The 20616-nt window shown below is 42.6% G+C and overlaps 1 protein-coding gene across 3 annotated transcripts in view; it reads left to right on the plus strand.

The window, feature by feature from the left end:
* The window catches only part of dyrk3 (dual specificity tyrosine phosphorylation regulated kinase 3), a 70068-nt gene that overhangs the window by 23948 nt on the left and 25504 nt on the right, over window positions 1-20616 (plus strand). For 2 of the 3 annotated variants that reach the window (XM_061984841.2, XM_061984840.1), the window contains exon 2: window positions 14977-15086. In XM_061984841.2, coding sequence (XP_061840825.1) covers window positions 15009-15086 — 78 coding nt within the window. In that variant the 5' untranslated portion in view covers window positions 14977-15008. Of the gene's footprint in view, window positions 1-9103; window positions 9873-14976; window positions 15087-20616 lie in introns of those variants that run through there. The other variant, XM_061984839.1, reaches the window with a different exon arrangement.

Consider the following 20616-nt stretch of genomic DNA (forward strand, 5'->3'; position numbering starts at 1 on the left):
TAGTACTATCGACTAGATACGGTCTTGTACTTAGTATCATTACAGTGGATGTCAGGTGTAGATCCACCCATGGCATGGAAGCAAGGATTAGTGATTTAGAAGTAGCTAAAACACTGCTGACGGTGGATGGATGTTAACTGCTAGCTAGCTAGCCATGTCTTAAAGCACATCTTCCTGAGGGCGTTTCAGTGTTATAACTTCACCTTTATCTTTAGTTGTTAGGCCAAACTGCATCCGTTCTCCCTTTTTTGTCTACACACTGTGTCTGCTTGTAAGTACCGTATTTTCCGCACTATAAGCCGCACCTAAAAACCACAAATTTTCACAAAAGCTGACAGTGCGGCTTATAACCCGGTGCGCCTTATATATGGATTAATATAAATATTTATTTTCATAAAGTTTCGGTCTCGCAACTACGGTAAACAGCCACCATCTTTTTTCCCCGTAGAAGAGGAAGCGCTTCTTCTTCTATGGTAAGCAACCGCCAAGGTAAGCACCCGCCCCCATAGAAGAGGAAGCGCTTCTTCTTCTACTGTAAGCAACCACCCGCCCCCGTAGAAGAAGAAGCCCCCAGATATTGCGTTTCATTTCATTTGTGTGTTTACATCTGTAAAGACCACAAAATGGCTCCTACTAAGCGACACGCGTATAACGCAGAATTTAAACTTACATCACAGATGGTGTCAAAAAACAAGTGAAGCACACAAATACAACACTCGCCGTCATTCCGGGTGGATTAACCAAAGAACTCCAACCGCTCGATATTGGTGTCAACAAGGCATTTAAGCACGACTGCGAACGGCGTGGGAACAATGGATGACCGAAGGCGAACACACCTTCACTAAGACAGGGAGACAGCGCCGGACGACATACGCCAACATCTGCCAGTGGATCGTAAATGCCTGGGCGGATATTTCGGTCACAACTGTGGTCCGAGCTTTCCGGAAGGCAGGATTCACAGAACTGCTGGATGAGACGGAGCCGGCCATTTTGGATCCCGTATTCGCGCAACTTTTTAATTCGGACACCGAAGGAGAAGAATTCGAGGGATTTATGAATGAAGAATAACTTCAGAAAGTGAGCGTTATGTTTATTTTGTGTGTTGTGACATTAACGTTCGAGCAACATTATGTTGCTATTGCTCTGCACTATTTTGAATTTTACTATGTTTGTGATTGCACATTTGCACATTACCGTACATTTTGGGAGTGAACAGAGTTGTTAGAACGCTGGTTTTTAATATATTATTAAAGTTTGACTGACCTATCTGACTGTTTTTTTGACATTCCCTTTAGCGCAGTTAGATGCGGCTTATAACACGGGGCGGCTTATAGGTGGACAAAGTTTTGAAATATGCCGTTCATTGAAGGCGCGGCTTATAACCCAGGGCGGCTTATGGTGCGGAAAATACGGTACTCTGTGATTGTGCGCTGCCAAACATGCTCCTCTGCTCGTAAAACCAGCAATGCCATGCCGTAAAGAAAAAAAAAGGGGAACCGGTACTTTTCAAACAGAGTATAGTACCGTTTTTTATTCATTAGTACCCCGATGCTATACTAGTACCGGTCAGTGACGTGCGGTGAGGTTGATGGCTGGTGAGGCACTGACTTCATCACAGTCAGATTTACAAACATATGAACCCGAAAGAGTATCTTATTCACCATTTGATTGGCAGCAGTTAACGGGTTGTGTTTAAAAGCTCATACCAGCATTCTTCCCTGCTTGGCACTCAGCATCAAGGGTTGGAATTGGGGGTTAAATCACCAAAACTTATTCCCGGGCGCGGCGCCGCTGCTGCCCACTGCTCCCCTCACCTCCCAGGGGGTGAAGAAGAGGATGGGTCAAATGCAGAGGACACACTAGTGTGTGTGTGACAATCATTGGTACTTTAACTTAACTTTAACTTTACACATACAAACTGTAGCACACAAAAAAGCACATTTAATTAAAAAAACCTTATTATGGTCTTACCTTTACTTATAAGTGCGGGAACAGTGGTGTTCGTGTTGGAGGAGTTGTAAATGAATGAAATATGAAATCCGTGCTGCAGTCTGCAGGTGTACCTAATGTTGTGTCCCTGCAGTCGTTCACGGCTCCTCCGGCGCGAGCAATGTTGTTTTTGCACTTTTTGGCTTCTTGTTGAGTGACTTTTTTTGGGTGGATTTGGTCTTGCACGTGGAGGGTTTGGGTGTGGGCTTTGGTTGGTGTGGCGCTCCCGTCGGGGGATGCACTCTGCGCGGGGGTGCATTAACCGGCACCAGGAGGCGGGATTACTGCGAGCCTCACACAGTGCGTCTTCGCAGCAGTTTTATGATTGCTCAGCACAAGAAATACGTTACACACATACAGTTGTTGACAAAATACACTGTACATTATATACCTCAGCTAACTAAACTATGGAAATGTATAATTTAGTTCATATAGCAATACAGTCTCACTGCACAGCAGGCCAGCAGTTAGCCGAGTCCGCAATCCATGTTGAGGCACAACTGAGTGACGTGCCTCAACTGGCTGCTGATCACCGCACCGTCTCTTCTCAGTATTTGAACAGCAAATGTGAAAATTCAGCGATTTTGAATAAAAATAATCGAAAACTGGTGAAGTTAAACGGAAAATAACTTTATAGTATAATCACTGAATACATATAACAAATTAATTAATTTGTTTTCTTTTTACATTGTTTTTCTTTCCATGATGGCAGATGAGGCCCTGCCTCACCTGCCTCTAGTGACCGCACGTCACTGGTACCGGTATACCCTACAACCATAGTAGAGACCGTTCAAGTAATATAAGTATCGTTTTCCTGTGATAAATATAAAAGTTATGGACTTTTAAAACCGGTGAAAATGCACACATTTCTGGTCAACTTCAATACAAAGTTGACGTGGCTCAAGATTTTAGGTGTGGCCTTTTTGTTAAAGTTGTCATAACTTTCTTAATATTTACCCCATTTTAATAAGGTTGCTAAACAAAGGAACAGAAAAAAAGAGGTTTCGCGGTCACAGTGTATTTTGAACTTATTAAAATGTATAAAATTAGCGTTGAAAGTGACGAGAAATGGCTGCGTGCATGGCTGCTCGTACTCGACTCGTGAGTCACAAAACCAATGGAAGGGTCCAAAAATCCGATGTGTGACTCGATCCAATACTAGAGGATTTCTTAGAGGGAGGGGTTGCATTGACCGGATATTTGCCCTATGGCAGTCGTTCTCAAACTTTTTTCATCAAGTATCACCTTAGAAAACACTCGGCTCTCCAAGTAGCACCATAATGAGCAACATTAAAATACAGTAGCGTAGTAGGCCTACATATTAATTAAAAACAAGGCAGAGGTTTTATTTAACAAGTATATTTAATATTTTTGGCCACTGTAACTTTACATACAGTTTGAACAGTAACACTGTATTTGAATATTTAATTAAGTAATTATTTGGCGTACCACTAATGGTATGCTTACAACAGTTTGAGAGTCGCTGCCTTATGCTAAATTCAAGTAGATTGAGAAAGATTTCCAAACAACAGAGTACCGTTTTTTTGGGACTATAGAACGGACCGAAACATAAGGTGCATTAAAGTGGTCATACAATGAATTTTTTTCAAATATTTAAAAGACTTCCTTGTGGTCTACATAACATGTAATGGTGGTTCTTTGATCAAAATGTTGCATAGATGATGTTTTACAGACCATCTAACAGCCACTTTCTGACCGTTGCTTCAGGATGCGCCGTTTTGTGAGCGGTCTTATATACGTGCCTCCACTTCGACAGCGTCTTCTCCCCGTTGTCTTTGTTGTACTGGTAGTTTTTAGCGCTTCCATAGCAAGTCTACTGACATATATAAGTTAGAACTGTAGGCTACTTTATATTAGTAATGGCCACAGCAGAAGATGAATGCCCCTCAAAAAAAAATAAAAAAAATAAAAATACAAAAATAAAAAAATTCCTTTTTATTGTCATTCAAATTTGAACTTTACAGTACAGATAAGAACGAAATTTAGTTACATTAGCTCATGGTAGTGCAGGATAAAAAAGCAATAAGGTGCATATATAAATAAATAAATAGGTTACTGTACATATAAATATATTGCACTTTTTCATATGCATCCACGTTTATGGATGTATGTTATATTGTCTTTATATTCTAGCGAGTTAATCCATTTTGGGGGGAGTTGAGGGGATTATTATGATGCGTTCAAGAGTCTTTACGGCCTGAGGGAAGAAGCTGTGACAGAACTTGGAGGTTCTGCTACGGAGGCTGCGGAACCTCTTTCTAGAGTCCAGCAGTGAAAACAGTCCTTGGTGGGGGTGGGAGGAGTCTTTGCAGATTTTCTGAGCCCTGGTCAGGCAGCGGCTTTTTGCGATCTCCTGGATAGGAGGAAGAGGAGTCCTGATGATCTTTTCCGCCGTCCTCACCACTCTCTGGAGAGACTTCCAGTCTGAGGCATTGCAGGCTCCAGTCCAGACAGAGATGCTGTTGGTCAGCAGGCTCTCTATAGTGCCTCTGTAGAATGTGCTGAGAATGGGGGTAGGGAGCTGTGCTCTTTTCATCCGACGCAAAAAGTGCATGCGCTGCTGAGCTCTTTTTACAAGAGCTCTGGTGTGTAGGGACCAGGTTATATTGTCAGTTATCTGCACACCCAGGAACTTGGTGCTGCTTACCATCTCCACTGCTGTGCCGTTGATGAAGAGTGGAGCGTGGCTGGACTGGTGCTTCCTGAAGTCAATGATGATCTCCTTGGTCTTGTTGACATTCAGGACCAGGTTGTTGGTTCTGCACCAGTCAACCAGATGCTTCACCTCCTCCCTGTAGTCCATGTCGTTGTTGTCACGGATGAGGCCCACTACTGTCGTGTCGTCCGCATACTTCACAATGTGGTTAGTAGTGGACCTGGCGCAGCAGTCATGGGTCATCAGTGTGAACAGCAGCGGACTCAGGACGCAGCCTTGGGGGGAGCCGGTGCTCAGGGAGATGGCACTGGAGGTGTTGTTGCCCACTCTCACAGACTGGGGTCTGTCTGTCAGGAAGTCAAGCAGCCATCAAGCGGTGTGGCTTCATAGCTTACCAAAGTCGTACTAAAACATTTTGACAGATTTATGAGTGCCGTGTGTAATGTTCTATTTTCTCAATGAAACAACAACGTTTTGGTGTTGCTTGCTTATGGGTACTTTCTCGCATCATTTATTGAACAGGCTGCAGTTCACACTTATCTCTTATATGTGACTGCCATCTACTGGTCCCACTTATCATTACACCATGTCCATCCATCCATCCATTTTCTACCGCTTATTCCCTTCGGGGTCGCGGGGGGTGCTGGAGCCTATCTCAGCTACAATCGGGCGGAAGGCGGGGTACACCCTGGACAAGTCGCCACCTCATCACAGGGCCAACACAGATAGACAGACAACATTCACACTCACATTCACACACTAGGGCCAATTTAGTGTTGCCAATCAACCTATCCCCAGGTGCATGTCTTTGGAGGTGGGAGGAAGCCGGAGTACCCGGACGGAACCCACGCAGTCACGGGGAGGACATGCAAACTCCACACAGAAAGATCCCGAGGCCGGGATTGAACTCACGACTACTCAGGACCTTCGTATTGTGAGGCAGACGCACTAACCCCTCTGCCACCGTGCTGCCCTATTACACCATGTACCAAATAAAATTCCTTCGAGGTCGGTTAGCACAACCAGAATTAATACGTACATTATGCGCAAGGGTTATAAGGCGCACTGTCGATTTTTGAGAAAATTAAAGGATTTTAAGTGCGCCTTATGGTCTGAAATTTACGGTACATTATAATAGGGATTCCATTTTCGAGTAACAATAAGCACATACAGTATCAGCACATATTTACGACACACAAAAACGCAGCCATAATTGTGCTGCTCCTTAGTCCAGCATACCGTGGGGGTTAAGCTGTGATGGGGTGGAGGGGGGGGGGGGGGGGGAACAGAGTCAACGTCCCAAATGAAAAAGGGGGAAGGGAATTCAGAGCGTCTTTCACTGCAATGGTCTCACTGGGGTGTTTACAGCCAATGCGTGGAGAGCCGGATTGTAGATCAAGATTGTTATGGTTAGGGCAAGCAAACACATTCCAGTGGTTGGTCCGTTCTGGCTCTCAAACTGATCATCATTTTGCCTTGCAGAGTGAAAGCTTCTCTAAGATGTTATCCAAGATGCGACTGTTCGACTCCAGCTTCGGCCATCCTAGTCAAGGCCATTGTGTCCTTGGGCAAGACACTTCACCCACCTTGTTCCCAGTGGCGCGCACACTGGTGTACGTAATGATTGTTTGGTGGTGGTGGGAGGGGCCCTAGGCACAAATTAGCAGCCGCCCCTCCGTCAGTCTACCCTAGGGCAGTTGCCGCTACTAATGATGCTTACCACCATCAATGTGTGAATGTGGGGTCCTCAGTTCTCTGTGAAGCGCCTTGAGTGTCAAGAAAAGTGTGACTTTCCTGGATAAATACAGTTAAAAAATAATTTATCGGATTCAAAGGAACTCTGTATGTAAGTAGTTGCTCTGTAAGTCGTTTATTTTAGAATTATGATGGATGAAATAATCATTCAATTGGCACTTGATACAGTTCTGTACTGCATATATTACATTTCATAAAATGCCCAAAAAAAGATAGCTGCATATTTTTTCACCCAACACAATTTTTTATGTAAAACATTTTTTTTTCCTGGTTCTCAGGATGTAATAATAATAGTACACTATATTGCCAAAAATATTTGGCCACCTGCCTTGACTCACATATGAACTTGAAGTGCCATCCCATTCTTAACCCATTGGGTTCAATATGATGTCGGTCCACCTTTTGCAGCTATTACAGCTCCAACTCTTCTGGGAAGGCTGTCCACAAGGTTGCGGAGTGTGTTTATAGGAATTTTCCACCATTCTTCCAAAAGCGCATTGGTGAGGTCACACACTGATGTTGGTGGAGAAGGCCTGGCTCTCAATCTCCGTTCTAATTCACCCCAAAGGTGTTTTATTGGGTTCAGGTCAGGACTCTGTGCAGGCCAGTCAAGTTCATCCACACCAGACTCTGTCATCCATGTCTTTATGGCCCTTGCTTTGTGCACTGGTGCACAGTCATGTTGGAAGAGGAAGGGGCCCGCTCCAAACTGTTACCACAAAGTTGGGAGCATGAAATTGTCCAAAATGTTTTGGTATCCTGGAGCATTCAAAGTTCCTTTCACTGGAACTAAGGGGCCAAGCCCAACTCCTGAAAAAACACCCACACCATAATTCCTCCTCCACCACATTCAACACTCGGCCCAATGCAGTCCAAAATGTACAGTTCTCCTGGCAACTTCCAAACCTAGACTCATCCATCAGATTGCCAGATGGAAAAGCGTCTCCACTGCTCTAGAGTCCGGTGGCGACGTGCTTTACACCACTGCATCCGACGCTTTGCATCGGACTTGGTGATGTATGGCTTAGATAAAGCTGCTCGGCCATGGAAACCCATTCCATGAAGCTCTCTGCATACTGTACGTGGGCTAATTGGAAGGTCACATGGAGTTTGGAGCTCTGTAGCAACTGACTGTGCAGAAAGTCTTTGCACTATGCGCTTCAGCATCCGCTGACCCCTCTCTGTCAGTTTACGTGGCCTACCACTTCATGGCTGAGTTGCTGTTTTTCCCAAACTCTTCCATTTCCTTATAATAAAACAAACAGTTGACTTTGGAATATTTAGGAGCGAGGAAATTTCACGACTGGACTTGTTGCACAGGTGGCATCCTATGACAGTTCCACGCTGGAAATCACTGAGCTCCTGAGAACGACCCATTCTTTCACAAATGTTTGTAGAAACAGTCTCCATGTCTAAGTGCTTGATTTTATACAGCGGTGGCCGCGCCAAGTTATTAGGACACCTGATTTTGATCATTTGGATGGGTGGCCAAATACTTTTGGTAATGTAGTGCAGTGTTTTTCAACCACTGTGCCGTGAGATACAGTCTGGTGTGCTGTGGGAGATTTTCTAATTTCACCTATTTCGGTTAAAAATATTTTTTGCAAACCAGTAATTATAGTCTGCAAATGATGTGTTGTTGTTGAGTGTCGGTGCTGTCTAGAGCTCGGCAGAGTAACCGTATAATACTCTTCCATATCAGTAGGTGGCAGCCGGTAGCTAATTGCTTCGTAGATGTCGGAAACAGCGGGAGGCAGCATGCAGGTAAAAAGGTGGCATGCAGGTAAAACGGTGTCTAATGCTTAAACCAAAAATAAACAAAAGGTGAGTGCCCCTAAGAAAAGGCACTGAAGCTTAGGGAAGGCTATGCAGAAGGAAACTAAAACTGAACTGGCTACAAAGTAAACAAAAACAGAATGCTGGACGACAGCAAAGACTTACTGTGGAGCAAAGACGGCGTCCATGATGTACATCCGTACATGACATGACAATAAAAAATGTCCCCACAAAGAAGGATAAAAACAACTGAAATATTCTTGATCGCTAAAACAAAGTAGATGCGGGAAATATCGCTCAAAGGAAGACATGAAACTGCTACACTACAGGAAAATACCAAAAAAGGAGAAAAAGCCACCAAAATAGGAGCGCAAGACAAGAACTTTTGATTGATTGATTGAGACTTTCTTTAGTAGATTGCACAGTGAAGTACATATTCCGTGCAATTGACCACTAAATGGTAACACCCGAATAAGTTTTTCAACTTGTTAAGTCGGGGTCCATGATACAGATATATAACTAAAACACTGCACACAGGAAAACAGCAAAAATCTCCAAATAAGTCACGGCGTGATGTGACAGGTGGTGACAGTACACCTACTTTGAGACAAGAGCAATAGTGATGCATGCTTGGTTATGGTTTAAAGTCATATCCAAAAATTGCGACAACGACTTTTTACTGTCAACTGAGCTTCGTTTTTTAAGGATTTCTGCTGGTGGTGTGCCTCCGGATTTTGTGCCTTGGCTCAAAAAAGGTTGAAAAACACTGATATAGTGTTTGTTTTCAAAGCTGGATCACCTGTTTGTGTGGTACAATTAGTCGCCACTAGGAGGCGGTAAACCCTCCTTTCTCAACTGTAGCCCGCTAAGCCCCGCCCTGTCCCCGCCCTCCGTCGTCGCTGCTCGTTCACCCCGGGACACTGAAGACGCCCATAGCAACGACCACACTTCGCCGCGTCGAATAAGACACTTGTGCCGCTGAGTCGACGGATTAAACACCGCTTCTTCGTGGCGGTGACTACAAGAGCTCCGCGGCAAAAGTGGAGATGCGTCGGCCCGTCTGCGCCGTTAGCATGGGGCGTGAGCACCGCTCGCTAGCTTGTGTTGGATAGCCGCCCCGAAGACGAGCGAAGGAGGACAAGAGAGGTCGCGGCCAGTTGGTCGTAGCGTCGCTGTTTGCTGTTAACTACAAAGTCAGCTCGACGGGAATAAAACACGGGAATGGTGCTCTGGGTCGAGTCGCTTTGTAGACAGAAAACTGCGAGGGGGGCAGGGGCCACACCGGCCAGCAGTAATAGTTGGACTTTAACGGTTTTTAAGAGAGTCAGCAGCTCCCCTGTGGACGATTGTTTTGTGGCTAGCTAGCTAGCTAGCTGAGGGGAAGGACCACCCTGCTAATGTTAGCAGCCAACACGAAACATTCGTTTAAACAAAGCCGAATTAATCACTAACTTTGTGTATTTTAATAATTAAAGGCAAAACATATAATAGTCAAAGCGCAACTCAGGTGTATTTTGGACTGCGTCCACACTTTGAAAGTGCGGTTAGCTCAGCTGGCCATGTAACTTTTTTTCTACTGTTTTTGGGACTTTTCTTCACTTCGGATGCTGGCATCACAAACTATTTACAAGCATGATGATCATAAGCAGAAAACTAGATGGCCCTATAGCAACAGGTAACACAACTACTTTGTTAAATGTATGAGTGTTCTTTTTTGCTGTTGGCAGCAGGTCTTCTTTTGGAAGTGTAACTATCATTAACAAGCATTGGAAGTCATTAAAGGGATTTAGAGAAAATTAAGGCCTTAAATGACATTAAAAACTATTAAATACATGTCCAGAGGCATTAAAAATGCATACAATTTTAATTGGCAACGAAAATTGCAACAAAACAAAGCGATCCAGGTTTTATCCAATTCGGGTAAAATGTTCAATATTTATTGAAGTGCCAACAGATATTGAGAGTCCAATTTTATTTTTTATGTTTGTTTGGATAGTGAAGTTATTAACAGTCTAATTGCAGAGATTAAAAAATCCATAGTAATGTAAAATATGTTTGTTGCGTTTGAAAAAGTTACCTGCATTATGTCATTATATATTATGATTAAATTAGCGCTTAATTTGGCTACAGTTAATGTAAACTTTAAACTCTTTAACGTTATCATTGTCAAATGCTTACGGAAGGTTTTCCATAGGTCATCAAAAAGCATTAAAAGTCATTAGGTGGATTTTGCAAAAAGGAAGGCCTTAAATGGCATTAAAAAACATTAAAAATATGATGTCCAGAGGCATTAAAAAATGTCATACAATTGCAATTGGCAACAAAGAAGACAACAAAACAAACCACCCTACCCAGTTTATCCAATTGGGAAAAAACTGCACTTCACAATGGTCAATATTTATTGAAATGCCAACAAATATTGAGAGTCCAATTTGATTTTGATGTTTGTTTGCCTCAGGATAGTTGCGTTTTTGACCATCTAATTACAAAGATTAAAAAATCCACAGTAATGTGAAATATGTTTATTGTGTTTGAAAGAGTTATCTGCATTATTTTATTATATATTATCAAATTAGCGCTTAAGTTTGCCACAGTTTATGTAAACTTCAACTCGTCAACATAATTTTCAAATGCTTACATCAGGGTTTCCGTCAGTCATCAAAAAGCATTAAAAGTCATTAAGTGGATTTTGCAAAAATGAAAGCCTTAAATGGCATTAAAAAGCATTAAATATGATGTCCAGAGGCATTAAAAAAGTCATACAATTGTAATTGGCAACAAAAAACACAATAAACAAACCACCCTACCCAGTTTATCCAATTGGTAAAACACTGCACTTCAGAATGTTCAGTATAACACATATTGAGAGTCCATTTTATTTTGATGATTGTTAACCTGTTTAGGATAATAAAGTTATTGACCATCTAGTTACAATGGTTAATAATACTACAATAATGAGGAATGTTTAATGCATTTGAAAGGGTTACTTGTATTATGTTATTGTATATTATGATCAAATTAGTGCTTAAATTGGCCACAGTTAATGTAAACTTTTCAACTATTTAACATTATCATTGACAAATGCTTACATTTTAGTGTATGCAGACAATTGTATGCTTCTGACTATATATAACGTTCTGCAGTAGGACATGGGCATTACATTTGTTTTAAGTTGCAATAAAAGTATTAAATTAGTTTTGCTGGTACTTGCAGAAACCCTGTTCGCCCTTGGGCAACTTTTTCCATTTACATAAATATCTTGTGCCAGAAATGGCTTTGTATAGTCATTTATTTTCTTGGCTGTGGGCTCAAATGTCACGTCCTGGCAATTTGTGGATAGGCAGCAGACCTACGTCTAAATTAAGTAGTTATTTCTCAACTTGTAAATTTCTCAACATGTAAACGCCAACTTGTATCCCAATGTTTTGGCAGACATTTCAGTACATTCTGCTTTTTCTTATTTTCCTGCTGTTTGGCGATATAATTGCTGTCTTTTCGCACTGACTTTCTGGGTGCTGTGTGTGTGTGTTGTAAATAGTTTCAATTTACAGTTCATTTTTGCTGTCACGTGCACCCTGCTGTTAATGTGAGGTCATACTGATATATGTGCTATGATAACATTACAAGGAACTCGAGCCTCGCTTTACTACCCAGAAACACGTTTAATGGCACATATGTGCTTGACCTTTTGTCTTTGTTGTGCATTTGTACTGTTTCACACAACGTTTCATACCATATTCCCACAGACAGTGGCCAAACTCAACTGCAGATAGTTTCAGGTATTTGGAAAGTTTATATGTGCAACACATTTTTATAATAATCTTTAATAATCGCGTATGTACAGTGCTTCCAGAAAGTATTCACAGAGCTTCACTTTTTCCACATTTTATCTCGCAGCTTTATTTCAAAAGTGCAATAAATTCATTTTTGTCCTCAAAATTCTACACACAATACCCAGTAATGACAGCGTGAAAACATTCTTTTTAGAAATTTATCAAAAATAAAGAACGAAGGAGTCACATTTACGCAAGTATTCACAGCCTGTGCCATGAAGCTCAAAAGCGAGCTCAGGTGCATCCTCGGTTGGTTGAACATGATTTGGAAAGGTACACACCTGTCTATATATAAGGTCCCATACTTGACAGTGCATGGCAGAGCACAAACCAAGGTTTGTCGAAGGAATGGTCTGTAGACCTCCGAGACCTGATTGTCCCGAATCACAAATGTGGGGAGGGGTACAGAAAAACATCTGATGCCTTGAAGGTCCCAATGAGCGCAGTGGCCTCCATCATCCGTAAATGGAAGAAGTTTGGAACCACCAGCACTCTAAGCAGAGCTGGCCGGCCATCTAACCGGAGCGATCAGGACAGAAGGACCGTAGTCAGGCAGGTGTCTAAAGTTAAAGTACCAATGATTGTCACACACACACTAGGTGTGGCGAAATTATTCTCTGCATTTGACCCATCACCCTTGATCACCCCCTGGGAGGTGAGGGGAGCAGTGGGCAGCAGCGGTGGCCACGCCTGGGAATCATTTTTGGTGATTTAACCCCCAATTCCAACCCTTGATACTGAGTGCCAAGCAGGGAGGTAATGGGTCCCATTTTTATAGTCTTTGGTATGACTCGGCCGGGGTTTGAACCCACAACCTACCGATCTCAGGGCGGACACTCTAACCACTAGGCCACTGAGTAGGTTAGAACCCGATGGTCACTCTGTCAGAGCTACAGGAACCTTGCAGAAGGACAACCATCTCTGCAGCAATCCACCAATCGGGCCCGTATGGTAGAGTGGCCAGCCGGAATCCATTTCTTAGTAAGACGTTTGCCCCACAATGCATCTGAAAGACTCTCAGACCATGAGAAACTCAATTCTCTGGTCTGATGAGACAAAGATTGAAGTCTTTGGCGTGAATGTTTGGAGGAAACCAGGTACCGTAGCCAATACCATCCCTACAGTGAAGTATCGTGGTGGCAGCATCATGCTGTGGGGATGGTTTTCAGCAGCAGGAACTGGGAGACTAGACAGGATTGTATGGTAAATATGTTTTTATTTTGGACATATTAAAAAAAAAAAATAAACCCAAGGCAAAACAATGGTTGATAAGAGAAAATGTCAATAAACAGTATAAATAATAAGACAGGGGGAAATATGAATGCAGCATGATACAGAGACATCCTGGATGAAAACCAATGCTTCCCATTCAACCTGTAGAGGTGCTGCAAAGAGGAATGGTTGAAACTACCCAAAGATAGGTGTGCCAAGCTTGTAGCATCGTATTCATAAAGACTTGAGGCTGGAATTGATGCCTATGGTGCATCAACTAAGTATTGAACAAAGGTTGTGAATACTTATGTGCATGTGACTTTTTAACACATTTTAAAAAGCTGTAAAAAATACACTTATCACATTATCATTATGAGGTATTGTGTGTAGAATCCTGAGGGCAAAAATGAATTCATTCCATTTTAGAATAAGGCTGTAACATAAAATGTGGAAAAAGTGCATCTGGAAAGTATTCACTAAGTGGGGATGTTTGTGATACCTATAGTATGACTTCTAAATCAAGTTTGGTAGTACTGTAAATTCACAGTAAGGAGCTTGTGAAGTCCAAAATGGCAAACTTACTGTTCATTTCCCTTTTTGTGCTTCCTGCCACGACAGAAGTGTCCGTGTAATTGTGTTGATTAGTGAAATTGTCTCATGATCCTGTAACATCAGGCTGATTTTTCTACAAATATTATCTTGGTAGAAGACTCTCTTTGAGGAAATAGGGCATGTTTATTTTCTTTCTTCTCCTGGGAGGTTTGCTATCAAAGCAAAGCCCAGTTCTGTCCTAAACAGGCTGAGACCTCGCCGAGTGATCAGGACTTTGCAGAAGGCTACTTGGGTCTGTGCTTTGCCTGATAAATGTGTGTGGCGATCTAAAGCCTGTGTTTGCTGTGCTGTGCAGGTCTAATGCGTCAGTATCCAGGCAGCAAGTCTAATCTGTCCCGGAGCACTTCTGTTGACAAGGGGACACAGGTTGTGACGCACCTGCGCATGCTTCCAACACTCTCATGGGCCAGTCAAAGGGAACACCAGTTGTTTTTCTCGGAGCTAACCAAACATGTCCGCCGGCTATTAGGGCCTCCGTGTTTCAACGCGAGTCGACTATCCTTGAGAAGGGGGGGATCTTAGCCCCAGTGCGCTAGAAAGCTGCCTAACAACTGTTGAGATAAACAGCCTGAGGATGGGCTTTGTCATACGAGAAACCGCCTTCCTCTTCTCTCATGCATGCACTCAGCTTGTATCATCCCAAATTAAATGGACGACTTAGTGACCACACACACCTCACTGTTGAATAGCTACGTTGGCTCTATTTCGGAGCGCACCTGACCTGATACGAGCAGGACGTGACCGGGGCTTGAACGGACAGATGGGTAGAGGGAAAGATGCTGTCGTCACACGGGCATCTGTTACCCCCATTAGGCCAATAATACCACTTGCAGCGCTAGCAATCTGCGACCGTAAGCCCTACCTAAGCTGGTCAGGTCGCTGCCCTTGTCTTGGGTACAATGCAGCAGGCACAATGCATTCATTGGACGGATTTTCACAGGAAACTACGGACAGAGCCGTCCTGCTTCTCCAGTTTGTTTTCACAGTTGGGACTTAATTGACAAAGTAATCAATGCTACTTTGCCCACCCCCCCAGAAGATTACGTGATTTATCTTTGGTTGTGCTTCTGATTTATTGCCTTTTGCCACACTGATGTGTTCTGTTCCTCTCTGTCCCCTCAGCTCGTCACGGTGATGGCCTTTATGACTCGTACATGAGGACGGACCACATCCTCAAAGAGGACGCCGACGCAAACAGTCCTTCCAGCCTGCCCCCTATGCCCAAGCACACAGTAAGCAAACATGCAAACACACAAAGCCTACAAAGGCCTATTTCCTTTGCTGTGTAGGGCTGTCTCCAGACATCCTGTTCCTTGGAGAGACACAACCCTCCCCCCACTCCAACCACATTTCTTTCTTGTCATCTCATTAACTTTACTACGTTCTGCCTTTACTTTTGCATGGCAGTGAGGTTCTTTATCTCATCTTCAAGCCGTTCGATGCACTTTTTGTACCACCAGACTTTTCTGTGAGTGATTGCCTCAAAAGGTGTGTACAATCTTGCTGGTTGACCTCATTAGCTGAACAATAATAAGGATCATCAAAATATTATGTTGCGCAGTGTCACCATCATAAAATGTTTTCACAGTATTGCTAATTTGAGTACTATTTTATTTTAATTAATGTACACGTGTAAAAATGAACCTTAGGCCTTGTTCACACTGTGGGACAATTCCGATTTTTTTGCCCATATGCGAACTGTATCTGATTTTTTTTCATGTCAGTGTGTGCAGTGCAATTCCAAATTTTTAATTTTCAACCCAGGACTCTTTTATATGTGGAAATAAATCGGATATACAGTACAGGCCAAAAGTTTGGACACACCTTCTCCTCATTCAATGCGTTTTCTTTATTTTCATGACTATTTGCATCGTAGATTATCACTGAAGGCATCAAAACTATGAATTAACACGTGGAGTTATGTACTTAACAAAAAAGGGTAAATAACTGAAAACATGTTTTATATTCTAGTTTCTTCAAAATAGCCACCATTTGCTCTCCTTACTGCTTTGCACACTCTTGGCATGCTCTCAAATGAGCTTCAAGCACACCTGTGAAGTGAAAACCATTTCAGGTGACTACCTCTTGAAGCTCATCGAGAGAATGCCAAGAGTGTGCGAAAAAGTAATCAGAGCAAAGTGTGGCTATTTTGAAGAAACTAGAATATAAAACATGTTTTCAGTTTATTTCACCTTTTTTGTTAAGTACATAACTCCACATGTATTCATAGTTTTGATGCCTTCTGTGACAATCTACAATGTAAATAGTCATGAAAATAAAGAAAACCTATTGAGTGAAAAGGTGTGTCCAAACTTTTGGCCTGTGCTGTATATGCGTTGCGTCCTCAATGTGAATGCTCCTTCGCTCAGGTCGCATTCATCCGACCAGAACGTCATCAAAAGGTGATAAGCGTCATCATTTAATTGCCAAAATAGACAGTTACAAAAAATCGTTGACAACGTTGAGGAACTCGCATGAAATTTCCAGCACTCCTGTTCCCGACTGCTCGCCCACAGACACGCTCTTTAAGCACACATCGAAGCAAATGATCCCGTAAAACCGCCAGAGCCAAAATACTCGACCTCTTTCTTTCTTAAATCTTCTACGCGCAAGAATTCGGTTCAGAAAACGTTGACTTTGATTGCACAAAATCCTTGAAATTGTCACAAATGTGCCAGACGGAGTCGAGTTGAAGCCATGTTTACTTACGAAAGCACTGCAGTGCGTGCAACATCATGTCCGCTGACAGGTCAGGTTGCATTCACATTAGAAATCGCATTTTGTTGTAATGTGAACGGAGAAAAAGATTGGATTTGAGAGAAAAAAATCCTAATTGGACATCCCGCCCTGCAGTGTGAACATAGTCATAGGAACAAAAAAAGTCTTTATGGACTTGATGAATTTTAACTTTTCTGACTTATAAATGTGATGTCGTCGTCACATCGTGTCATTGTTGGTTTTACGAGCAGAGGAGCATGTTCGCGCGCACACACAGTGTACTTACAAGCAGACACAGTGTGTAGACAGAAGAGGGAGAACGGACGCATTTTGGCTTAAAAACTAACGATAAAGGTGAAGCTATAACACTGAAAAGCCCTCAGGAAGAGGTGCTTTAAGACATGTCTAGCTAGCAGCTAAAGTCCAGCCGCAGTCGGCAGTGTTTTAGCTACTTCTAAATAACTAATCCTCACCTCCATGGCGACAAAGTAAGTTTCTTACAAGTATCATCCCTGCAGGGCGAGGAATAGCTAAACATGCTTCACTACACACCGTAGCTCACCGACGTCAACATGTAAACAAATGCCATGGGTGGATCTACACCTGACATCCACTGTAATGATATCAATACTACTATGATTACATCGATATTTATATCGTCAAAAATCTGTTTTGCTTTTTTAAAATTTATATTACCGTATTTTCCGCACTATAAGGCGCACCGGATTATTAGCCGCACCTTCTATGAATTACATATTTCATAATTTTGTCCACCAATAAGCCGCCCCGGACTATAAGCCGCGCCTACGCTGCGCTAAAGTGAATGTCAAAAAAACGCTGCGCTAAAGTGAATGTCAAAAAAACAGTCAGATAGTTCAGTCAAACTTTAATAATATATTGAAAACCAGCGTTCTAACAACTCTGTCCCAAAATGTACGCAAATGTGCAATCACAAACATAGTAAAATTCAAAATGGTGTAGAGCAATAGTAACATAATGTTGCTCGAACGTTAATGTCACAACACACAAAATAAACATAGCGCTCACCTTCTGAAGTTATTCTTCATTCGTAAATCCTTCGAATTCTTCGTCTTCGGTGTCCGAATTGAAAAGTTGCGCAAGCGTGGTATCCAAAATGGCCGGTTCCGTCTCGTCGAAGTCATCGGGAGTCAGTGTCGCTGTTGTTCTGTGAATCCTGCCTTCCGGAAAGCTCGGACCACAGTTGTGACCGAAATATCTGCCCAGGCATTTACGATCCACTGGCAAATGTTGGCGTATGTCGTCCGGAGCTGTCTGCCCGTCTTAGTGAAGGTGTGTTCGCCTTCGGAGCTGTGTGAAAAAAGCCACCCGGCCTCTTCGCGTAAACTTCCCTTAACCACTCGCTCATCTTTTCTTCATCCATCCATCCCTTCGAGTTAGCTTTTATGATGACGCCGGCTGGAAAGGTCTCTTTTGGCAAGGTCTTCCTTTTGAATATCACCATGGGTGGAAGTTAGCATGGCAAGCTAGAACCACAGTGAAGGATGACTTCTCATTCCCTGTGGTGCGAATATTCACCGTACGTGCTCCCGTTCCACAGTGCGGTTCACAGGAATATCAGTTGCTGTGAAATACGGTAGTAATCCGTGTGCGGATGGAGAGATTGCGTCTTTTTATGAACCGGATCCTTGTCCTTTGTAGGAGCCATTTTGTGGTCTTTACAGATGTAAACAGGAAATGAAACGTACGGTGATATCCGCGCGTTTTTTCTTCTTCTTCCGGGGGCGGGTGGTTGCTTAAAGCGCTTCCTGTTCTATGGGGGCGGGTGCTTTCCTTGGCGGTTGCTTGCGTAGAAGAAGAAGCGCTTCCTGTTCTACCGGGAAAAAAGATGGCGGCTGTTTACCGAAGTTGCGAGATCGAAACTTTATGAAAATTAATCGTAATAAAGCGCACCGGGTTATAAGGCGCGTTGTTAGCTTTTGAGAAAATTTGTGGTTTTTAGGTGCGCCTTATAGTGCGGAAAATACGGTATGTTTATAAACTCAGGAAATATTTCCCTGGGCACATGAGGACTTTACATATGACCAATGTATGATCCTGTAACGACTTGGTATCGGATTGATACCGAAATTTGTGGTATCATCCAAAACTAATGTAAAGTATCAAACAAGAGAAGAATTACTGATTATTACATTTGAACAGAAGTCTAGATAGAACATGTTAAAAGAGAAAGTAAGCAGATATTAACAGTAAATGAACTAGTAGATTAATAATTCATTTTCTACCACTTGTCCTTAATAATGTTGACAAAATAATAGAATGATAAATGACACAATATGTTACTGCATATGTCAACAGCTAAATTATAAGCCTTTGTTTGCTTACTTACTACTAAAAGACAAGTTGTTGTATGTTCACTAGAGAAAACAAAGAAAAATATTTAATGTACCCAAAAAATGTTATGTTAAAATAAAGCCAATAATGCAATTTGTACAGGTACCAAAATATTTGTATCAGGACACTAGTTTAGTTGTGTGAAACTTTTACACCTACTATTGAAACATAGCAACAACAAAGTTACTCACCATTATAAAAACGTTCACAGTATTGCTAATTTTACTATCATTTTAATATGTTTAGATGTGCAAGTGTGAAACTTTTACACCTACTAGTGAAACATAGCAACAACAAAACATCCTGTCTTAACTTTAAAGTGGACCGACGATGAATTTCGACTTTCCTGACTTATAAATTTTGTTACACTGTTGGATACTCGTGTTAAACAATGCCAAAGCATCAAATCATAAGGTTCATGCAGAGGCTGATTTGATCGGCGAGTGTGCGGGTGTACCTAATGTTGTGACTGGGTGAATCTTTATAATTTTATTTTTGACCGTGTCTGGAAAAAAAATTGCGGTAATGACTTCAAGCTATACATAACAGTGTACATATTCTGAAGATAAATTTAGACACTTTTGGAGAGGGTGTGGCGTGGTTTCATTTGAATTTGGGATCGCTTCCAGAATCCTACATCTTGCAGAGACACTCAAAAAACGGGTTATGAAAGTTACATCAAAGCATATCCAATACGTATTATCTAGATCATAAAGAAGTGTTTTCAACGCAGATTAAACTCATCATAGGTCCTCTTTTTAATGGCTAAAGCATATGGTGTCACATTCTACTTTTTAACATTACTTGTCGGGCAAATATGAAAGGAAGTTAACCACTGCTGTGATGAAAATGGAAACAACAAAGCATCTTTCTTCTAAGTCATGGGTGTCAAACTCTGGCCCGCGGGCCAGATTTGGCCCGCCGTGTAATTCCACTTGGCCCTTGAGGCGATATCAAATTAACACTAGAGCTGGCCCGCCGATTATATACAGCGGCGGTGCCGCGGTAACACCGCATTCACAGCTACTTCTCATACCCGCCAACCCTCCCGGCAGACTCCCCAAATTTCAGTGCCCCTCCCGAAAAATCGTCACGTCCACTTTTCACCCAGTCCAACGAATGCTGGCCCAGTTGCATAATATGTGCGGCTTCTGGGCTGCAATATACACCCCCGCTACCACCAAACCCCGCCCCCCCCAACCCCGCCCACCTCAACCGACGGACGGAGGGGGGTTTGGTGGTAGCGGGGGTGTATATTGCAGCCCGGAAGAGTTAGGGCTGCTTGGGATTCTGGGTATTTGTTTTGTTGTGTTTATGTTGTGTTACGGTGCGGATGTTCTCCCGAAATGTGTTTGTCTTTCTTGTTTGGTGTGGATTCACAGTGTGGCGCATATTTCTAACAATGTTAAAGTTATTTTTTACGGGCACCCTCAGTGTCAACTGTATCGCTGTTGGTCAAGTATGCTTGCATTCACGTGTGTGTGCGTACTGAAGCCGCACATATATTGTGACTGGGCCGGCACGTTGTTAGAATGGATGAAAAGCAGACGTGACGACAGCTCGTAGAGCACGTTAAACGCAGTGCCTTTAAGGCACGCCCCCAAGACTGTGGTCCGGTTGAATGAGATATAATGACTGTTGAACACCTTCGTTCGAAAATGGAGGTTGCCT

This window comes from Nerophis lumbriciformis, linkage group LG23, assembly GCF_033978685.3.
Source record: "Nerophis lumbriciformis linkage group LG23, RoL_Nlum_v2.1, whole genome shotgun sequence".
Classification (NCBI taxonomy): Eukaryota; Metazoa; Chordata; class Actinopteri; order Syngnathiformes; family Syngnathidae; genus Nerophis; species Nerophis lumbriciformis.